The sequence below is a fragment of the Antedon mediterranea genome, chromosome 10, assembly GCF_964355755.1.
Source record: "Antedon mediterranea chromosome 10, ecAntMedi1.1, whole genome shotgun sequence".
Classification (NCBI taxonomy): Eukaryota; Metazoa; Echinodermata; class Crinoidea; order Comatulida; family Antedonidae; genus Antedon; species Antedon mediterranea.
The window spans coordinates 5358558-5376858 of record NC_092679.1 but is presented as its reverse complement, the minus strand read 5'-3'; the positions used below and the strand labels follow the sequence as shown (position 1 = coordinate 5376858).

The 18301-nt window shown below is 33.0% G+C and overlaps 1 protein-coding gene across 1 annotated transcript; it reads right to left on the bottom strand.

Moving 5' to 3' along the window:
* Window positions 1-3583: 3583 nt before the first annotated feature.
* LOC140060234 (uncharacterized) lies at window positions 3584-13344 on the bottom strand. The gene is made up of 2 exons (XM_072106359.1): window positions 12519-13344; window positions 3584-5880 (listed from the first exon to the last, which is right to left on the bottom strand). Exons 1-2 carry the CDS (start codon window positions 13241-13243, stop codon window positions 5151-5153), a joined length of 1455 nt encoding a protein of 484 aa, XP_071962460.1. The 5' UTR covers window positions 13244-13344; the 3' UTR covers window positions 3584-5150.
* Between the last annotated feature and the right edge of the window lie 4957 nt (window positions 13345-18301).

Here is an 18301-nt window from a genome sequence, read left to right as displayed (position 1 = left end):
TTTGACCATATTTATTGAGGGTGATCCATCTAGCAATTGGTGATTATTAGGGACCCTCAGAGGTTCACAAGACACTCTACATAAACAAAGTCTTATTACAAGTCTTTGTGAGTGGAGTTGTAATTTTGTCCTTAGAAAAAATCCCGACATGTGACGGGATTTGAAACCAGGACCCTGGGAGTGATAGCCAAGCCACAACTCCACTCCAATGTTGATTGATACCCTTGCAATCCCATAGATGTACAGTATTTATGTTGTGTTTGTATAAACTAGTCCACACATCACCTAAACGTAGTAGTAAACACAACTCTTCTTCGTTTTGAGTCATTCTGCCAGTGCAGAATGATATAGCATGGAGGAATAAGTTATTTCTCCGTGGATTGACAAAGCAGTTATTGTAATTGTTGTGTAGTATAGATTGTTTTCTCACAATGCTTCACCTCTGGTGGAAACAACTCTATTCGTCATAATATTGCTCTCTGGTGGATCAAGCCATATGGAAGAATCAAATTCATTTCTAATCTACCATGGTTGCTCTCTAGTGGAACCACTCACGGAGGAATCAGTGTTTAAATCCTTCGTGATCATCCACGATATTCGCCTCTGAAAATGTACGCATTCATTCATTCGACAATACTCGTTTATCAAGTGTTCCGTAACATTTATGTCGGAGATTATACTCAGCGGTTTCACTCAACATTTTGCCAGTATGATTGTTTCACCGCTAGTTTTATCGATTGTTTTCCAGTCATTTGTGATTCAAATATAAAAAAAAACGTAGACGATAAGCGCTTTACCACATCCTTCGATTGAGACGTTCTGGAAGGTGTTAGTGGTTACTTTTTCTTCTTCCATTTTTCCGCTACAATTTGGACACTAATTCACAAGTAAAGCTTCAAATAAACTTTTTAAACTCTACAGCTCACTATGTTCGGTCGGTTGGTCGGTAAACACTAACTTGAGCACGCGACTACAGCAATGTATATGACCTTGTTTTTTAAGTTATTGGAAACCTGTACCGATTTTTTGATTGGTTATTCTGTGTTTGACACTGCCGTTTGCAGTAATTCAGCGATACTCACAGATACTTAACTCAACTGAAAGTTGTTTTTCCGTAAGGCCGTGCTCAAAAGAAAACACCCCCCCACCCAAAATGTAAAAAGACCTAATGACTATCAAAGCAGATAATAAAACAATTACAATAAAATAAAATGAAACCGTGATACACTTACTAACAAAAAAAGTCTTCATTTAGCTCATTCCAAACCTTGGGACCTCTATGATAAGCTACGTTTTTTGTAGTTTGTTTTTGTTACTACTGTATTCAATTTGGCTTAGTTCTAATATTATATTAATTGTTTTCGATATTAAACTTATTTTATAAATATGGAGGTGCAAGGCTGTTCATAATTTTAAACATAACAATAGCTTCATTTATATATAATCTTTCATTAATTTCATTCTTAATTAAGTTATCCTATTTCTCGTTAGTCTGTTGTTTCTTGTCCATAAAAGGAATTTGTAGATTATACTTGAAAACTTATCTTAACATTGAAATATCATGTTATCTAGTTTCTCCTTATGTCAAAAGGAGAGATTGAATGTCACTTTCATACAATCATTTAGCATTGTCTAAGATCTATATAACCGACTTAGGTTGAACAACCTGTGCTCTATACTTTTGAACAACCCATTACTGAAGTAATACCGGAAATTGTTATTACGGAAAATGTGGTACAGTAGTAGGGTGTACATCCTGCCATATATGAGCTTCATGATCTATTTTCATATACTGTATAAAACATGTAAATGTCAAACACTGCGTCATCTGACAGGTGTTTTTATGAACATTTTTAAAACTTCCTCGAAGTTGAAAATGGAGGAATTCATGGTATAGCAGAATTTTGTAATGTTCAAAAGAAAGCAATCTAGTTTCTGTTCACTGAACTAGTTCATACTATAAATAAATTATACTGTAATATGTTGTATTTACTGTACTTCCCTTCATTGTTGAATAGGATGTATGTACCCGTAATAGGAACAATTGAATTTAAAAGGAGAGAATCCCGTGGTTCAGGAATGTTCTATAAATAACCAAGCACTCTAATCACAATTCCAAAGATAGTATAGACCCGTATAAGCAAGACAATATTTTACTGTACCAATACTCATGATTTCATTGATTGCATTTTTGTACCGGCTATACACCCTACATTACACATACACTGTATACGGATGTAGGCCCATGATTGTAGGTCTCCACTATTGGTATCAAATACTATATTACGATCTAAACGAGACATTAATTAGATTTCTATTAAATTTCAATATTCAAGCAGTAATTTTTTATCTGTTGAAAATTCAAATCCCTTTAAACTAATAGAGGTACTAGATCAGGCCTACTAGGCTATTACATTATTTAATACTATGACTTCTTTATTTATAATATGATTTAATCGACGTGATATTTTCTACTTCGTGTTTCCGCGTTCCTTCGGGGTCAAACATTCGGTGATGACGTACTGAGCGAGTTAACAAACAATACCGTTCCTTGTTTTAGGTAATGCCCTTTGGTTTAATTTCGTCTTCGTGCAAAAATGATAAAATAATTGATTTTTCTTTGTGATTGTGATTGAAACTCTGAATTGTTTACATGAGTTGAAATAGTTGATCGAATGCTGTATTTTTCTGTATAATAAAATAAAATTTAACTCCTATTTAAGAGGCACTTTCGGGACCCAACAATGCATTTAATACATTCAAATCGAAAATAATTGAAATTCTTTTTTTCTACTAGATTACTGTATATATATTTCCAACAAAAAAGTCGTTTTATACTTTACGTCATATTGAATCGCTGTTATATTACTGTTGTTCTTCTAACAACATTATTAAATTTTAGATAGGTTTTAGATACGGGCCTCCATCCAGATGCAGATATCATCTCCTCTTTCTCTTTGTCTAATGTAATACTGTAGTTGAGAAAAAGTATAGGTAATATTAATTTATCTTTTTTCATTAATTCGGCTCCGATTTTCGAGATTTAACCCGGTAAATTGTTTTAACGGAAGACAAAATGCTGAAATAAATATAGTAAACCGTAAAAAAAACATAACTAAACTCGAACTCTTCTGTTTGATAAAGGGTAATTAATCCTTGAGAAATGATATTGAAATTTTGAAGGCTAAATATCTTCAATATTACTTTTATGACATGCATGTTAATTAGGCTCATCATACGCAGATCTATGTAAGTGGCATTTAACATTGTACTATACATACATAGGCCCATTGATAGTAGAGGTCCTTATAAAATATACGACGCGGTTTTAATCATGAATGAACCTGTATAACACCACTTGGTCAACGTATTTAATGCATTCCAAGGAGTTTGTCGAACGGTTTCATTGTGTCTCATTCCGAGGAGTTTGTCGAATGTGTCATCATTGTGTCTGACTGATGAAATAAAGTCATCGTACTAATAAGCGATATATAAGCACAATGTTTATGATCGTGTGTGAGCACACTTATTTCTTGCACAAGGAATTAAAACGATTAACTACAATATAAAAATCTACAACTTAATTTAATCAATTTGTTACAATTTTTTTTTCTATTGTCGCTCAACGATAGTCTAGCATTTTACCTATTTTGTTTATACTGTATTATATATAAAATTACCTACTAAAACAATAGGCGAAAAGAGTTTAAAAAGATGTGATACTAATCTAATACTGTAATAATAATAATAACAGTAAGGCGATCATATTGAAAAATTTAAATAGAAAAATATTACACAAAAACTATTTTACAGAATGTGGGTTACTCAAACATGGGTAATATAGACTTTAGAAAGTGTGTAATTTCTGAAGCTGACAAATCCAAAGTTATATGTTTGACCATGGAGGAAATTTCCTCCATGGACCTCAATCTAGGCTCCCACTAGGACGCAACGCAATGACGTAAGTGCGTCGGCGCTGTAATCTCAAAACAAGATGGATCATCTGGACTGTCGATTGTGATTGGTCAACTCACTTGTATTGTTGCGCATACGTCGTTGCGTTTGTTTCTAGTAGAAACCATGCTTTAAAGTTCGCTATTGACGTGTTAATATATATTTGTTAGTTTGAGGGCCGCCTTATTTATCGATATGGTACTTATCATTTATCCCAAGCAAAACAATACTTTTAATTTTATTGCGACCTTTGACATCAATCTTTTAAGGAAACAAAAGAATATAACTTCGCAAATGTCAACGTAAAATGAAACTGTCTGCTGTCAAAACATTCAATTGAAATTGTATGACAACCGATGGTATAGTATTTATAAACATTATCAACATAAATGCATTGCAGTTGTAGACCTAGTTGTGATAAGTAATATCATAGAGATATTATAATCTCTATGGTAATATATACACTAAATCGTATAAAATAATCTATAGTTTCCATTTCATCCAACTTTTCATAAAATTAAATTTACAAAAATGCACCAAATATTCCAATACAGTACAATACCTGTATTAAATTATTATTCCCCACGGCCACACTTGTCTTAGTTTTCAGGAAAAGGCAAAATCTTCTAAAAGAAAAACCTGACCAAAGTAATACTGTATCAGTAATGCGCACACTCGGTGACACATCGTGTCAATCTTTCCTACGTCATGTACACCATGTTGGAATGTGTCTAAAGTATTGCATAATAGCTTCATTCTATTTTAAATTTAATTTTAACATAACGCTCGTAAAATAACAACAACGAATGTGCTTTAGTATTAAGAAATAAAAGGTCCTATTTATCGTTTAACAATATAAAATCATGTACTTTACAGATAACATTATGAACTAAATGTGTTAATATTGTGTCGTACTTGCGTAGTAATTACTGTTAGTTTAAAACATTAACAAAAGTAAACTTTAAAACATTAAACATTGCATAGGCCTATTCAATACAAAATGTTCAATACAAATATTAACTGTACATTTCTAAGTTGCATATTAATTTAGTTAAAAGTCGCATATCGATAACACTAACAGTGTATTTTTTGTGTGAAAAAAATGGACGTGACGTGAAGCGTTTTCCATCATAGGCCTCTACTTATATAATTTACAGCAATGGACAGATGAGCCGGCATCTGTATGACATCTTTGGTTACTGCGATACTAAAGAACCAACCGACACTGGTTGAGGCATCGTCAAGGTGGAGATAGTTGGCAGAGCGTTAGTCGTGTGCGTAATTGGAGAGATTGAGCTAACAGCAGCAGATGTCAAAAGAGGTGTTACTGTTGTCAATGTTGTCAACGTTGAGTTACTGATGTTCAGTGCTTGTGGGGACTCAGTGGTCGCGTTGTTGGTAACCGCTGCAGAATTTGCTGGGACGGCGGCTGGAAACGAGATTGGAAGAAGACCTGTAGATGCATGTGTTGAACCAGTTGTAGCTGGTACTGGAAGCGGTGTATTTGTAAACGCGGCGTTGGCAGCCATCGTGGACATAAATGCTTGTGCCGCAGTTGTGTTCATTGAGGAGAACGCCAATGCGGAACTAAGTAAGGACGGATTCATAAAAAGTCCAGAGTTTTGGAAGTAAGGTCCGTTGTCACTTGCTACAACTGCGACGGGAAAAACTGGTGATGTTATTTGTTGGTTTGTATGTTTGTTACTGCCAAGATGGTGCTGCCAAGATTCGTCCGCCGGTGTGTCTGAATCAAATTCTGTTTTGATTACAGTACATTTTGTGTCTTTAGTTGTCAAGGAGATTGCAGAGGGTGTGCCACCAACGTCCATGGGTGGGCTTGACAGTCCATTACCATTTGGCATGAATTTTCCTTCTGGGCCTATTTCCGGTGATTCCATATTATTAGTCATATTGTGTTCCATATCACTATTATAAAAAAAACAAAAATGTTAGAAATTTTGAAACGAATATTTAAATGAACAGCCAGTAATTCAAATCAAAATATTAATAGTACAGTTTTTGTTATTTTAAAGCTCTGTCAACTCTATAAAAAATGTGATTTGCCCATATATGGACATGATAATGTCATATCAATACGTAACCATAATTATTTAAGCAATATCACTACCATATTTGGGCTCATCACACTTTTTTTCAAACTAGTTTGAGAGCTTGCTTATATGCGCTATATAAGAATGACCTATTTGTATTATTATTTATTACTCAGTTTTGCTCTATTGGATCTATACGACGCAAAATGTGTTCATCAAAACGTGTTTACCTACAGTTAAACGCGTTTACCTACAGTTAAATGAAAGCCATTCTTAAAGCCATGTAAAAAGCCATGGATGAACTTCAAAATGTTAGAAGTTTTTTTCCCGTGTGATTAGAACTAATGATTTTTGTAACCGCTTATTGATTTCTATATACATAACGTATTTTAAGAGATGCGACAAGTTTAAACTATGGTGCGTTAAAATGACCAGGTGTGGTGGTCTATATAGCCGATGGCTAATAACAAAGTCGTGGGTGTCCTAAAAACGTCCGTTTCTTAAATGACAAAACTTGAATAATTAGGTTTACAGTGATTATGGATATTATAATGTATCAATCATGGCGCTAGTTAATTGTGCCAGTATACGGTACGGTACTGCATACAATCAGCACTCCCTTTCTTTACCATTATCTATAGTAACCTTAATTAGGCTTAACAATCCATTAGCCGGAAAGACATGTCACATCTCAAAAACGACATCTTAATTGAGGAGATTCTCATCATTGTGGAAAGTCCCAAAACAAAGCTAAAATCTAAGGACAGTGTATGAGAGAATATATTGAGGATATTTCACTTGTGGTGGTAAAAAAAAATCAATCATAAGGAGTTGCACAAAGTAAAGGAACATTGACGTCATAAAACAATGCTCGCTTTGGAATTCAATGCGTAAATGTTCCTAGATCTGAGTTTGTCATTTCTACAAGATATGCATGAACTTAATTTCTGCAGGTATTTCTTGGTGTAATTCATGAAAAATGAAAAAAAATGAATGAAAAATGTAAATTTATGGAGCGTCTTTCCTCGTACAATATGTTTCTTCCAAAATCAGCACTGTAGTCATGTTAGAAGAGTTGTCAAAATAATATAGATTATCTCCTGATAAAACTCCTAGAATGTAGGAAAAATTTTGCCATTATGATTTTCCCCTGTTCTATTCAATTTTTGTTTTAATTTATAGAATAACGTTTTATTAGTATAATAATAGGCCTAAATTTGCAAATATTGTAATTTAAGTATAAACAATGGTATGGTAAATATTATATGATATTTAAAATTGTTATTTTATTATTAATTTAGAAGGACAGTACAATTAGGCCTATTTTTAATATCTCGCTAGGAATAACAAAATAATAAATCGTATAGTCTGTGTACTGGAATGATATTCAATAATAACACGCCTAACCGGTATAGGAATGTGTGGCTGGTAGTACGCCTTGAGGTTAAACAACTCGATGGTGATCGGTAATACATGTACTGTACAGTTTGTGTTTTTATTATGCTTTTAATAAGCGACCAACACAATAGTTTTGTATTTGTATTTGCAGATATAGGAAGTATACTTAAACAGTAAATTTAAATAAACTGATTGATGAGTCATTACTGTGTATCAAAACACGTGGTCCTAGTACTAGTAGATGATTTAATCGTATGTTATAACTAAATATTTTCTCCATTCAAATCACCAATACACTAAAATTATACTTTTTCTTAAAGTTTTCCGTCTTCCATTTTTGTCTGTTTATGAAAAGATGGTTTGTTATTGTGTTAGTGTCTACATGTCCTTATAAGTATTTCTTTAACAACTGTACACAACGTTAAAAAACAAGAAACGCGCACAGATTTGTGATTTGTTGTATGGTAGCGCGTATAAAACCCTAAAACACACAAACATATTTTATGAGCGTTTTTTAGAGTTAAACGTGGACAAATGAATGGTTTAATCCAAACATTGTTTTATCAGTGAAAAGTTGTTTATGCGGTATCATAGCAACAGACACGATGATGTTCCATGTTTTAATTACTGTATTTGAAATTACAAATGTAAACATTAATGATAAACGAAATAATAATAATTTATTTGGAGTTTACACTTTTATAGCAGTGGCACTCGACCGATATACAAAATATACACAAACTTAATACTGTCTGTACAATAAAAAAAAAAGTCTACCTAATCAAATTGTGATCATAACCCCAACTCCCTGCATAACCACTTCAAATGCATCCACTTTACCATAAAAATTTGTTTATATAAATGTGTGTAGTGTCCCGTAGGACACAAGGTCATGTGGATAAACAAACATTAATCATGTTTATAAAAAAAATAACTGAGAACAAGACATAATTAATTTCGAAATAAAATAATTAATTTTTTTTTCTTGATTTTTTTTAACCCATTGCAGCAAAAATTAATATTGATTGAACTAGCTACTCTTAATGTTACCTGTACAATAAATGATGCTTTAGCGCTTGCTTACCCTATTGTGTTTATAACCTATTGTTTTTGGATAATTAATGGATATTTTTTTTAATTAATCATGTGTTACAGTACAAAGATATATATGTTGTTGAATGCCATTTTAAATTTATACATGATAGTTATTCACTCTGACCAAAATTAGATCGAAAAAAAAAAATTTATCTGATAAATTTTTTTTTATATCTTATATTGTTTGGAGTTTAATTTAAATTTAAGTATAGTTGTTATATTTTAAGAGAGGACTCTTGGATAGCAGATGGTTCAGAGAATGTTACCTTCTCTATTTAAATTTCAAATTAAATAAATAAAACCATAATATTAAAAGAAAATAAAGGAACAAAATGATTCATCATAAGGAATTAGTTTATTGTCTGGAATTGTCTATGAATAAATACATATTTATAAAGAAAACATTTTCTTAAACTATGTATTTATCTTTGTTTTGCATGTTTTGCGGAGGATATCTTCTTGTTTTTAATAAGAAGTCCCCAAAACATTACAAATAGTAATAGTAATGTAATCCACTATCGAGTGGACTTTTACCGACCTCCAATCAATTTGAAGGCAACCCAGTGAATCAGAATAAAAACACGAAGTATAATATATTTATACGATCATAATAATTTTATTATAATTTAACAAATTAGGTTAAACTTTCGTATTTTAATTTAGTGTTGAAGAATACCTTATTTACTAGTATGATTGATTGTTTGGTGAATGCGAGGTGAAAGTGCAAGTTGGTCCGCAAAGTGATTTATCACAAAGTCTGAAAGCGTTCGACATCGTCAACAGCTGGTATTAATCAGAGCAAGTTTAATTGGACTTATGACTTGTTATCATCGTGCCTTTTTTATGCAATAGGCCAATTTTAATAACAGTACATGAGTCGATGTATCTAGAACTAGTATTAATGAATGTTTTGGACCTGTGACTTGTTATTATCGTGCCTTTTTTATGCAATAGGCCAATTTTAATAACAGTACATGAGTCGATGTATCTAGAACTAGTATTACTATTAATGAATGTTTTGGACTTACGACTTGTTATCATCGTGCCTTTTTTATGCAATAGGCCAATTTTAATAACAGTACATGAGTCGATGTATCTAGAACTAGTATTAATGAATGTTTTGGACTTGTAACTTGTTATCATCGTGCCTTTTTATACAATAGGCCAATTTTAATAACAGTACATGAGTCGATGTATCTAGAACTAGTATTAATGAATGTTTTGGACTTGTGACTTGTTATAATCGTGCCTTTTTTATGCAATAGGCCAATTTTAATAACATACATAAGTCGATGTATCTAGAACTAGTTTTTATGTCATGTCTTACCTTGTTGTTTTACAAGCTACTGTAATTTCTTCTTATGGAGATGATAAAGTATGTTGTATGTCGTATGAATGAATGTTTTTCAATGCAAAAACTTTATATGTATTTTATTCAAACTTCATTTTAAGGAGGGTTGGAAAAAAATGCCAGTTGGTATAAGTTAATTAATAATTTAATATCTGGTATTTAAATACATTCTACAAAATGTATGTACTGCGCTATTATACCATGGATGGAGGTATAATTATTAATATATACCCTGGCCACTAACTGTAGACTTGTGTCGACATTTCCTCTTTATTGTATTATTACGTAATAATTGTTACGTATTATTGGATAAACAAAAGCCTATTTATAATAGCATGGACCTATAAATTAGATAGCTCCATGATAATATAGCATGGAAAAACATCTTTATATTACGTACTTGTTAATACTTCTTTTTACAGAGATTATGAAGCTATTTTAATTGCATAGCTCCATTCAATAGTTCTGATAACCGAGCCATGCCAATGTATTTCATTATAGGAATCTGTGACCATAATTGATAAAATTGTTACAATTGTAAATGTATTTTTCAGGCAAGTCTGGGTTATTTTTTAAATTAAAACTCCAAATAAGAATTGTTAGAAGCAGAATTTGAAATGGAAAAATTTAGCTGTGATCTTTGTTTAACTTTGTTCAGAACTGCAGTATCGTGTAAGTATGAATGTTTAGGACATCCAAGAATTTTAATCAAGTAATTGTCCTGGAAATAGTACATAAATATAATAAATGTATGATATAAAAGGTAGTCACTGGGAAACTGAATACCCTTACTATAACTTCCGATTGTTTTCCAATAAATACAATGTGTTGTGGTTTTATAAATGCAGGAAACTAAATAGGTTTTTAGTAATAAAGTTTTAAGTACAGTACAGATTAGCAAATAAACAACCGGCAAAGGAAGGAAAGACGCGATGAAGATAACTTTAATTGGGAATAAACAAACTATAAAATAAACATGGGTCGTTCCAGACAGAGTTAATTGTATATTCACTAGCTGAATATAACAATTAAGAAATGATAATGAGAATAAACAATTTGTTAGTAGATCTGTCAATCAAATTATTAACGCATTGAACGACACTAGTCTGTATCGTACATTAAAGATGTATTGTCCCCCAAAAACATGAAACATTTAGAATAATTAAATCAGACTTTGAATATATGTTATTTTGTAGTTTTGATAAATTAATCACTTCCATAGAAAAAAAGAAACCCAAAAATAATGTTTTCACTTGTAAAATGACAAAATAAATGGTTAAATTCAACCAAAAATCCATTGGCTGGCAGCCAATTTGACCATTTTTTGCTTTGAATTACATTTTTTTCAGGTAAATACATTTTTTTTTCGATCTAATTTTTGGTGAATAATTATTATGTTACATTATTATTTTTTCAGGGGGACAATACATCTTTAATATTATCACAAAAAATACAGTTCTATTTCTTTCCAAATACAGTAATATATTTATTTGTAAAAAAACTTTATAATATAAAAATCACCATAATAAATTCTTAATATTGGTAGCGTAGTAATGTCTTACTAAGAAGTTCTGGTGCTGCTGCACTTTATAATAATTCCTCCATGATGGTCTAAGCTATAGAATCATAAATCACTTTTTTTCTCTAACATTTATTTTACTTTACTCTGGACGTACCTTCATTCAAGAAGTGTGCCACTGTTTCAAAACTGTAGCTTCCAAATAAATTATTATTAAACACATTACATACATTTTTAATCCCCTCCCCCCTCATGTGGACCAGTTTGCACCACATGTCACAGTCTCTTTTTTTGGATTAGGCCAAGTTGAGCCGCCGACAAGTTGAGCCGCCGCCAGAAAAACGTTATTTTCTATGAAACGCCAAATGCTTACTTTCGCCGGTGCTCGTTTCTATTTAATAGAAGTTCTATTTATATTAATTATTAGATATAACGATGTATATTCCAAAGTTTATATATCACGGTTTTTAGTATATATTATTAAATATTATAATTAAAGAGAAATAATTATGAATATCTGACTTGTAGATTCCAAAATATAAGGCCTAAAACATGACCGAAAATGATCGTTTTTAGCCAAAAATGACGTAAACATGTTGCCCCCTTAGGCGGCAGTTGTATGAACTAGGCCTACTCCATTTTTCGGTAAAATAATTGCATAAAACCACCGTTTTTTAGTAAAATATTTTGTGTATTAACATTGTAAAATTCAATAAAATATGATATTAAAAGATAGTAGATAAAAAATAATTATTATTTAACCTCATTCGAAGAGTATCAATACTCTATTAGTCCTGAGAGACAACATGATTTTACGCGAGAAAAATATTATGGAGTGCACTGCACTTGAAAGAATTTGAAAGATTAAAAACAATTAAATTATTAAATATGACTTTCCTTTGCTGTGTTGTTATGGCGGTTCAAACCAACACAATTGTAGTATGTAATTATTATTTATTTTCATGACACAATAAACCTAAAGACCATGAACTTATGTACTAGGACACCCCTCTATCACTACGCGAAATGTCGTAAAAGACGCACTGGGCGTTTCATAGAAATTACCGGCGGCTCAACTTGTCGGCGGCCCAACCGGTCATATCCCTCTTTTTTTGTATGTTAAATTTTAAAAAAATTTCAAGTAATTTACCTTCTTGCTGGTGCTCTGTCTCTTTGCCGTCTATTCTTGAACCAGTTACTAACCTGGGTCAGAGTAAGACCTGTCAGTTTGGCTAAATTCCTCTTTTCATCTGGTGATGGATATTTATTTTGTTTGTAACAATCTTTCAGCATAGCTCTTGATTTCTCTTTAAAGCAATAGACAGTCTCTTCACCGTCCCAGATGGTTCGAGGAAGGGGATATTTTCGCCGAATTCGATATTTGTCAACAGCCCCCAAGGCACGCCCCCTAGCAACCTCTGCTTCTTTGTAATGTGCGCGATACCACAGATCTTGAAGTTCAACATGCAGGGCTGGGCTGTAATGGAAGCTCTGTAGAATTGTATACAGCTCTTTGTACCTACTTTGTCGAAAAGCAACAAACGCACGAGCTCTGAGGACCAGTTCATGACGTTGAAGCGCATTATCTGCAGGTAGAGAAAATAAAAAACGAGCTAAACGATCGACGTTCCCTTCTTGACGTAAGGCCTCACAAACACATACGACTTGCTCCGGAGAAAAGCTGACGAGCGACGCTTTCACATCTTCATCCGTAAACGATCCGACAATTGTCGCCGACCGAGTGTTGTCGATATTGTTTAATAACGAATTGTGGGGCAGCAGGCTATGGTTCTGATGGCCACGGTTGATATCCGACTCCCCAGTATTTATCGTGGTTTCCAATTCCGTGTCGACGTTCTCAATTTGGGAATCCATAGTTGGTAAGAGAAGACGAGTGCGGATAATATTGCAACGGACACAGCGAATGCGGGTCAGAAGAAATTCCTAATGCGTTGTCAAGATTGGTGAGTAGCTATTCACAGGGCTGTGATAGGCATTAAGCACGACCCGTCGCATAGCAAGCTACCAGACGAACGATTCTGATTGGTTGATACAAAGTCCTGAAGCTGATAAACTAAACCATCTGTTTTGGGGATCGGAAAAGGATGTTTATCTTCGTGTGGTGTACCCCGAATCGGAGACAAATTTTATAACCCTCTTGTTTGGTTTATACAGTACAATCTTATCTACATTCTAAAACATTATTATGTCTTATTTAATAAGAAGTAATATGTGACGATTTAAAAAATAAAATCGGTCTGTAAAAGGAAGGAAACACATTGAATATTTTCAAGTTTGATTTAGGTTGGATTATGTTTGTCCAGTTCTCGAAGACGCTAACATCAAGAAGGTCCCTCAAAATGTTAATGTTGTAGGCGTGGTGGTGGCCATGACAAGCTGTGAGGAACCGGTGGTGGTCAGGTCTTTTTAACACTGGATGAATTGTTTTTAATTCTGACGTGCCAAAACAGTTGGCTAGTGTAAATTTAGTAAAAGTCAATTATCAAACTAATCGCCGTAACTTAGTTATCATATTAGCTGTCATGACGTCAGAATCACACAGCAACAATCATCTTTATCATCGGACTGTGGATGGTGGCTCTTGATGATTTAGGCAGGGAGGTAAATTCACCTCCCTGATTTAATTTTAGGCCTACTGTTTTTTTTTTTGGCGTTTAATATTTTTATCCTTGACTAGAAAATGTCAAGCTATGTGTTAGGCCAAGATAATAAAAATGAATTTAACTGATGATTTGTTAAATAAATTAATATCCATGTGGTGGTACTGTATCACATTCTAAAACATCTATGCATGTTTGATGACGTCATAGAACAAACATATTCCTAGAAAATTGGCATCCTGAATGTTTCACCTCTTTTAGAAAAACATAGGCCTACTATGACACAACACTTTAGGTAGAGCGTATCTATACTATCCTTCCTCTTTCTGGCTTTTATAAGCGTTTTGCTTATTTCATTTGTATTTTCATGATCCAGCCATTGTTACCATGCCAACACTGTCAATTTTTCAGTGTTTTACCTTTGGATTTTATATGAAGAGACCCATGTAAACATGATCAATTTTAGAATTGAAGTAAGCATTATTGAAAAAAAAAATCTTATTTTTTTGTTTTATTATATTTCTATAATTCCTTATTTTTTCTTTCCATAGTCAGATACTGAAGTAGTCGATATTAATATTAAATTGTTGGTTGCATTGAAACTAAACAAACCCTAACTTGTACACAATAAAGTACGAAGTAGAAGAAAAGTTTATAGGTGGCGTCCTGGTAGTTTACATGAGTGTCAGGCAATTGCAACAATTATTATTCACATTTAGATTAAATATTTAAATAACTAAATCGGCTTGTAGACAATTATATAAACAGTAAACTATGCAATATAAAAACAATTAATTTCTGGATAAAATTGTTTATCTGATTGGCATGCATATTATAATTTTGAACAAATTCCGTTCTGTTTTCGCTGTTCTGGTGGTGGCGCGTTCATAATTTAAATTTCCCACAAACAGCCGGTACAGTAAATAAAATCTGAAACCACTCTGGTTTTTCTATACCTACAATACATCCGATCCAAGAAGTACAGTTTTTGTAAGTAACTGAACAACTGAATTTCATAGGCCTAATAGTGATACAGGTTGAGTGTTTTATGATACAGATATACTGTTACACTATGTTTTGTATACGGTGGTCCCTCCGTCATTGGTAATAGGGACTTTACGAAACACGACGGGAAGCATATAGGACGGACGGTGAGCTTTAACAAAGTGGGCGGAGCTTAGCGTGAAATTCCGTCGTCTGTATCACCAGAGCCAACCGATTCAAAAGGGCCCCGCGCCACGAGACATGGTAGGTAATTGGAGAAATATACTACTACACTTTGCTCAAGGGTGCTTAACGAATAAAACGGTATTATATGCCGGCGGACTGTATATTATTTTACGCTCTAGCGAACACAGGATATTCGTCGTCCGCCGTGCTTCTTAAAGTCCCTATTATTATTTGTGGCGTAAGCTGTAAACATTTTTTTTTATAGTTACCGATAGCCTACGGTACCGATCATCACCAATACATTTGAATGATTAAATAGAAGCATAGCAGTTTTTTTGTTTATTTTTGCCGCGCGGGTGGATTAGATTATCTGTTATAATTATTATGAAACTTTGGGGTTCTGATCGATAATTATTCAGTGTTTTTAGTCGCGTGCAAACGCCACTAGCTCACTGTGTAAATCGGTTGGTTGGTCAGTCAGTCGGTAAACACTAACTCAAACACGCGGCTTGGCCAGCCATGTATATGGCCTTGTTATTTATTTCAATGTTTTTTTTTGTTTGTAAAACAACATTTTTCAAGCTCTTGATTATATAGACGAATAGCTATAATAATGCTATCATTTATTGTAAAATTTGTAATTTTGTAACATTATTATTATAATTAGTAAATAGCGACCTCTATGGCAATTATGTTAAAATTACGAAATATATTATTTGCCAATCCCAAATCCCAATCCCAAATCCCAAATATTTCAAACAGTTGTTGATGTTCAATTAATTTGATCATCAAGATGTAACGGTACATTCTCTCATTCAAAACGTAGGTCTACATCAGATAAGTAATGTTTTTTTCAAACAGAACTCCCAACACTGAATCGACTTTGGTGACATATCAAAGTCACATGTGTGTAAATATTTTATTTTCTCATAATATAATATAATACAACAAAATATAAAAACTTCATTAACAAATATGACAACAACACGACCAAAATAAATCAGCTTTCTCTACTCGAATTTTGACCTTTAACTCTACTCAAATGTTGATCTTTAAGTTAAAGGTCAAAATTCGAGTAGAGAAAGCCGATTTATTTTGGTAATGCATTTGACGTTAAATGCATTAATTATTTCACAGTATATGGTAAAGTTTGTTTATTTGTTTAAAGTGCCTAGTGGTGAGTTTATGATTAAGGTTTATAAAAAATTTTGAAAAATATAAGATAGGACTACCACAAGTAGCGCTTAAATCACATGATACTCTAACCTAAATTGTACTTTGTATTGAATAGAAGAAGTAGTTGCGAGTAATCCATTTTACAATATTGTTGTGATTTTATTTTATAATGTATCTGCTGCCCTCTTAGTCTACAGTTTTCATTTACATTTCTGATAATATTTTACCATGGCAACAAATACGACACTTTCCATAGACTAAATCGTACTTCTTACCCATGACTTAATTTAAAATGTCGCCCTCAATCGACATCACATCGTATTGAAACAAACTTAGTCTTGTACACAGGCTGTGTGTGTGTAATACAGAACCTAGTAGTAGTGCACATACAGAATTGTTTGTTATGCAAATTATTTAAACATTAAATTGAATGAGCAATGCAAAATATAACGTTTTATTATTTGTACAATATTAATTATAATATATATAATATAATAATAATAATAAGCCAAATGCTAGGCCCTATTGGCTCAAGAGGTTTGTTTGTCAGATTTAAACACAAATTAAAAGAAATAGTACAGTTAACAACTTTAAACGCTAATAGTAATCTAAGCTGAAGGCCTACATTTAAAAGAATAATATGGACAATTTGAATCAAACAATTTATTATTTCACGTATTTTTATTTGTTTACAAATTTATTTTTTATTTATAATCCACACATTTGGTCGTTTGTAATAGTGATTTTCTTTCTTTCTTTCTTTATTTCGTAATTTGGCCTTCGACCCATATTATATAACATGAATCAATATTTAGGCGGTCGGTTATTGAAAAAGGAATGAGTTGTGTATAATGGATGTTTGAAAGGTACCAGTTTCCAATTCTTGTGCTCTCACAATTTTGCAATAGTTGCCTACACATATCTGTTGCGACATTCATGATATTTCAACGGATTTTATTTTTTTTATATCTACTGATGGAACATTAAGTAGTGATGTTGAGCTAGCCTCTCTTGACAAAGGATTACAGCATTAATCCAATTACATGAACATGACAATGTTTGGATAAGACGATGGCATTATGCAATTAGCATAAGTAAACTAAATACCATATTTGTGTTATTTCAGGTCCGCATTAAACCACCCTTGGATGCTGGCCACACAGCCCCGTCACATTCACTTACAAATCTACGGTACTAAGGACGCAAATGACACCCTAAATGACCACTTTATCCGCGTTAGCTCATTAATGAGTGTATATAGAGATTAGGCTTGTCTAATTTTAGGAATAGAATCGAAATAAATGTGAAAAGTACATCGTTTTTATGAGCAACTGTAAGAGACGTGGCAGATAATTTCCAACATTGGCAGCCATTTCACTTAATTCAATTACAGACCAGTTCATAAGTTCAATGACAAATGATGACGTAATTAGTACGCGGACGCGATGATTGGAACGGTACGGTGTGGATAGGGGTTGGGGAGGTGTTTTAAAGGGAAGGGACTGCAAGGGTGTTTAAATCAATCGGATTTATAGTGTTTACTTGAAGGCGCGCAGGTGGAAACTCGGTTCCTCTTTGAAATCGAACCAGCTGTTGACGAATGGAGGTTCTCTTTGCGCTTTGGTGTATCAAGTAGCAGTGAACAGCAGAGTGAACGATATTTGATAGGTGGTCTGAAATAAATAGAGACAAAAGAGAATGATGGAACTATCGCAAATAACAAACGTTCTCGGTAACATTATCCTTCTTCCGATATGCTAATCTCTTGTAGTTCCATTACCAATGTCACCAATTGCATGAGTTTATAAATTGGTTTGTTGTAAATTGTTGAAGAGGAAGAGCGATTTTCGACGCTAGATAAATAAAATAATACCGTCTGAGTTTTCTAACTTACGCCTCGATGCAGCAGGAATTGTGAACTGGATGCATGCAATAATGATTTCTTCCAGTTATTTATTTTTCGCAC

Coding starts and splice junctions, on each gene's coding strand:
- LOC140060234 (XM_072106359.1), bottom strand. CDS start 13,243: ATGGATTCCCAAATTGAGAACGTCGACACGGAATTGGAAACCACGATA. Junction 5,881..12,518: donor GACAGAGCACCAGCAAGAAG/GTAAATTACTTG, acceptor TTTTTATAATAG/TGATATGGAACACAATATGA.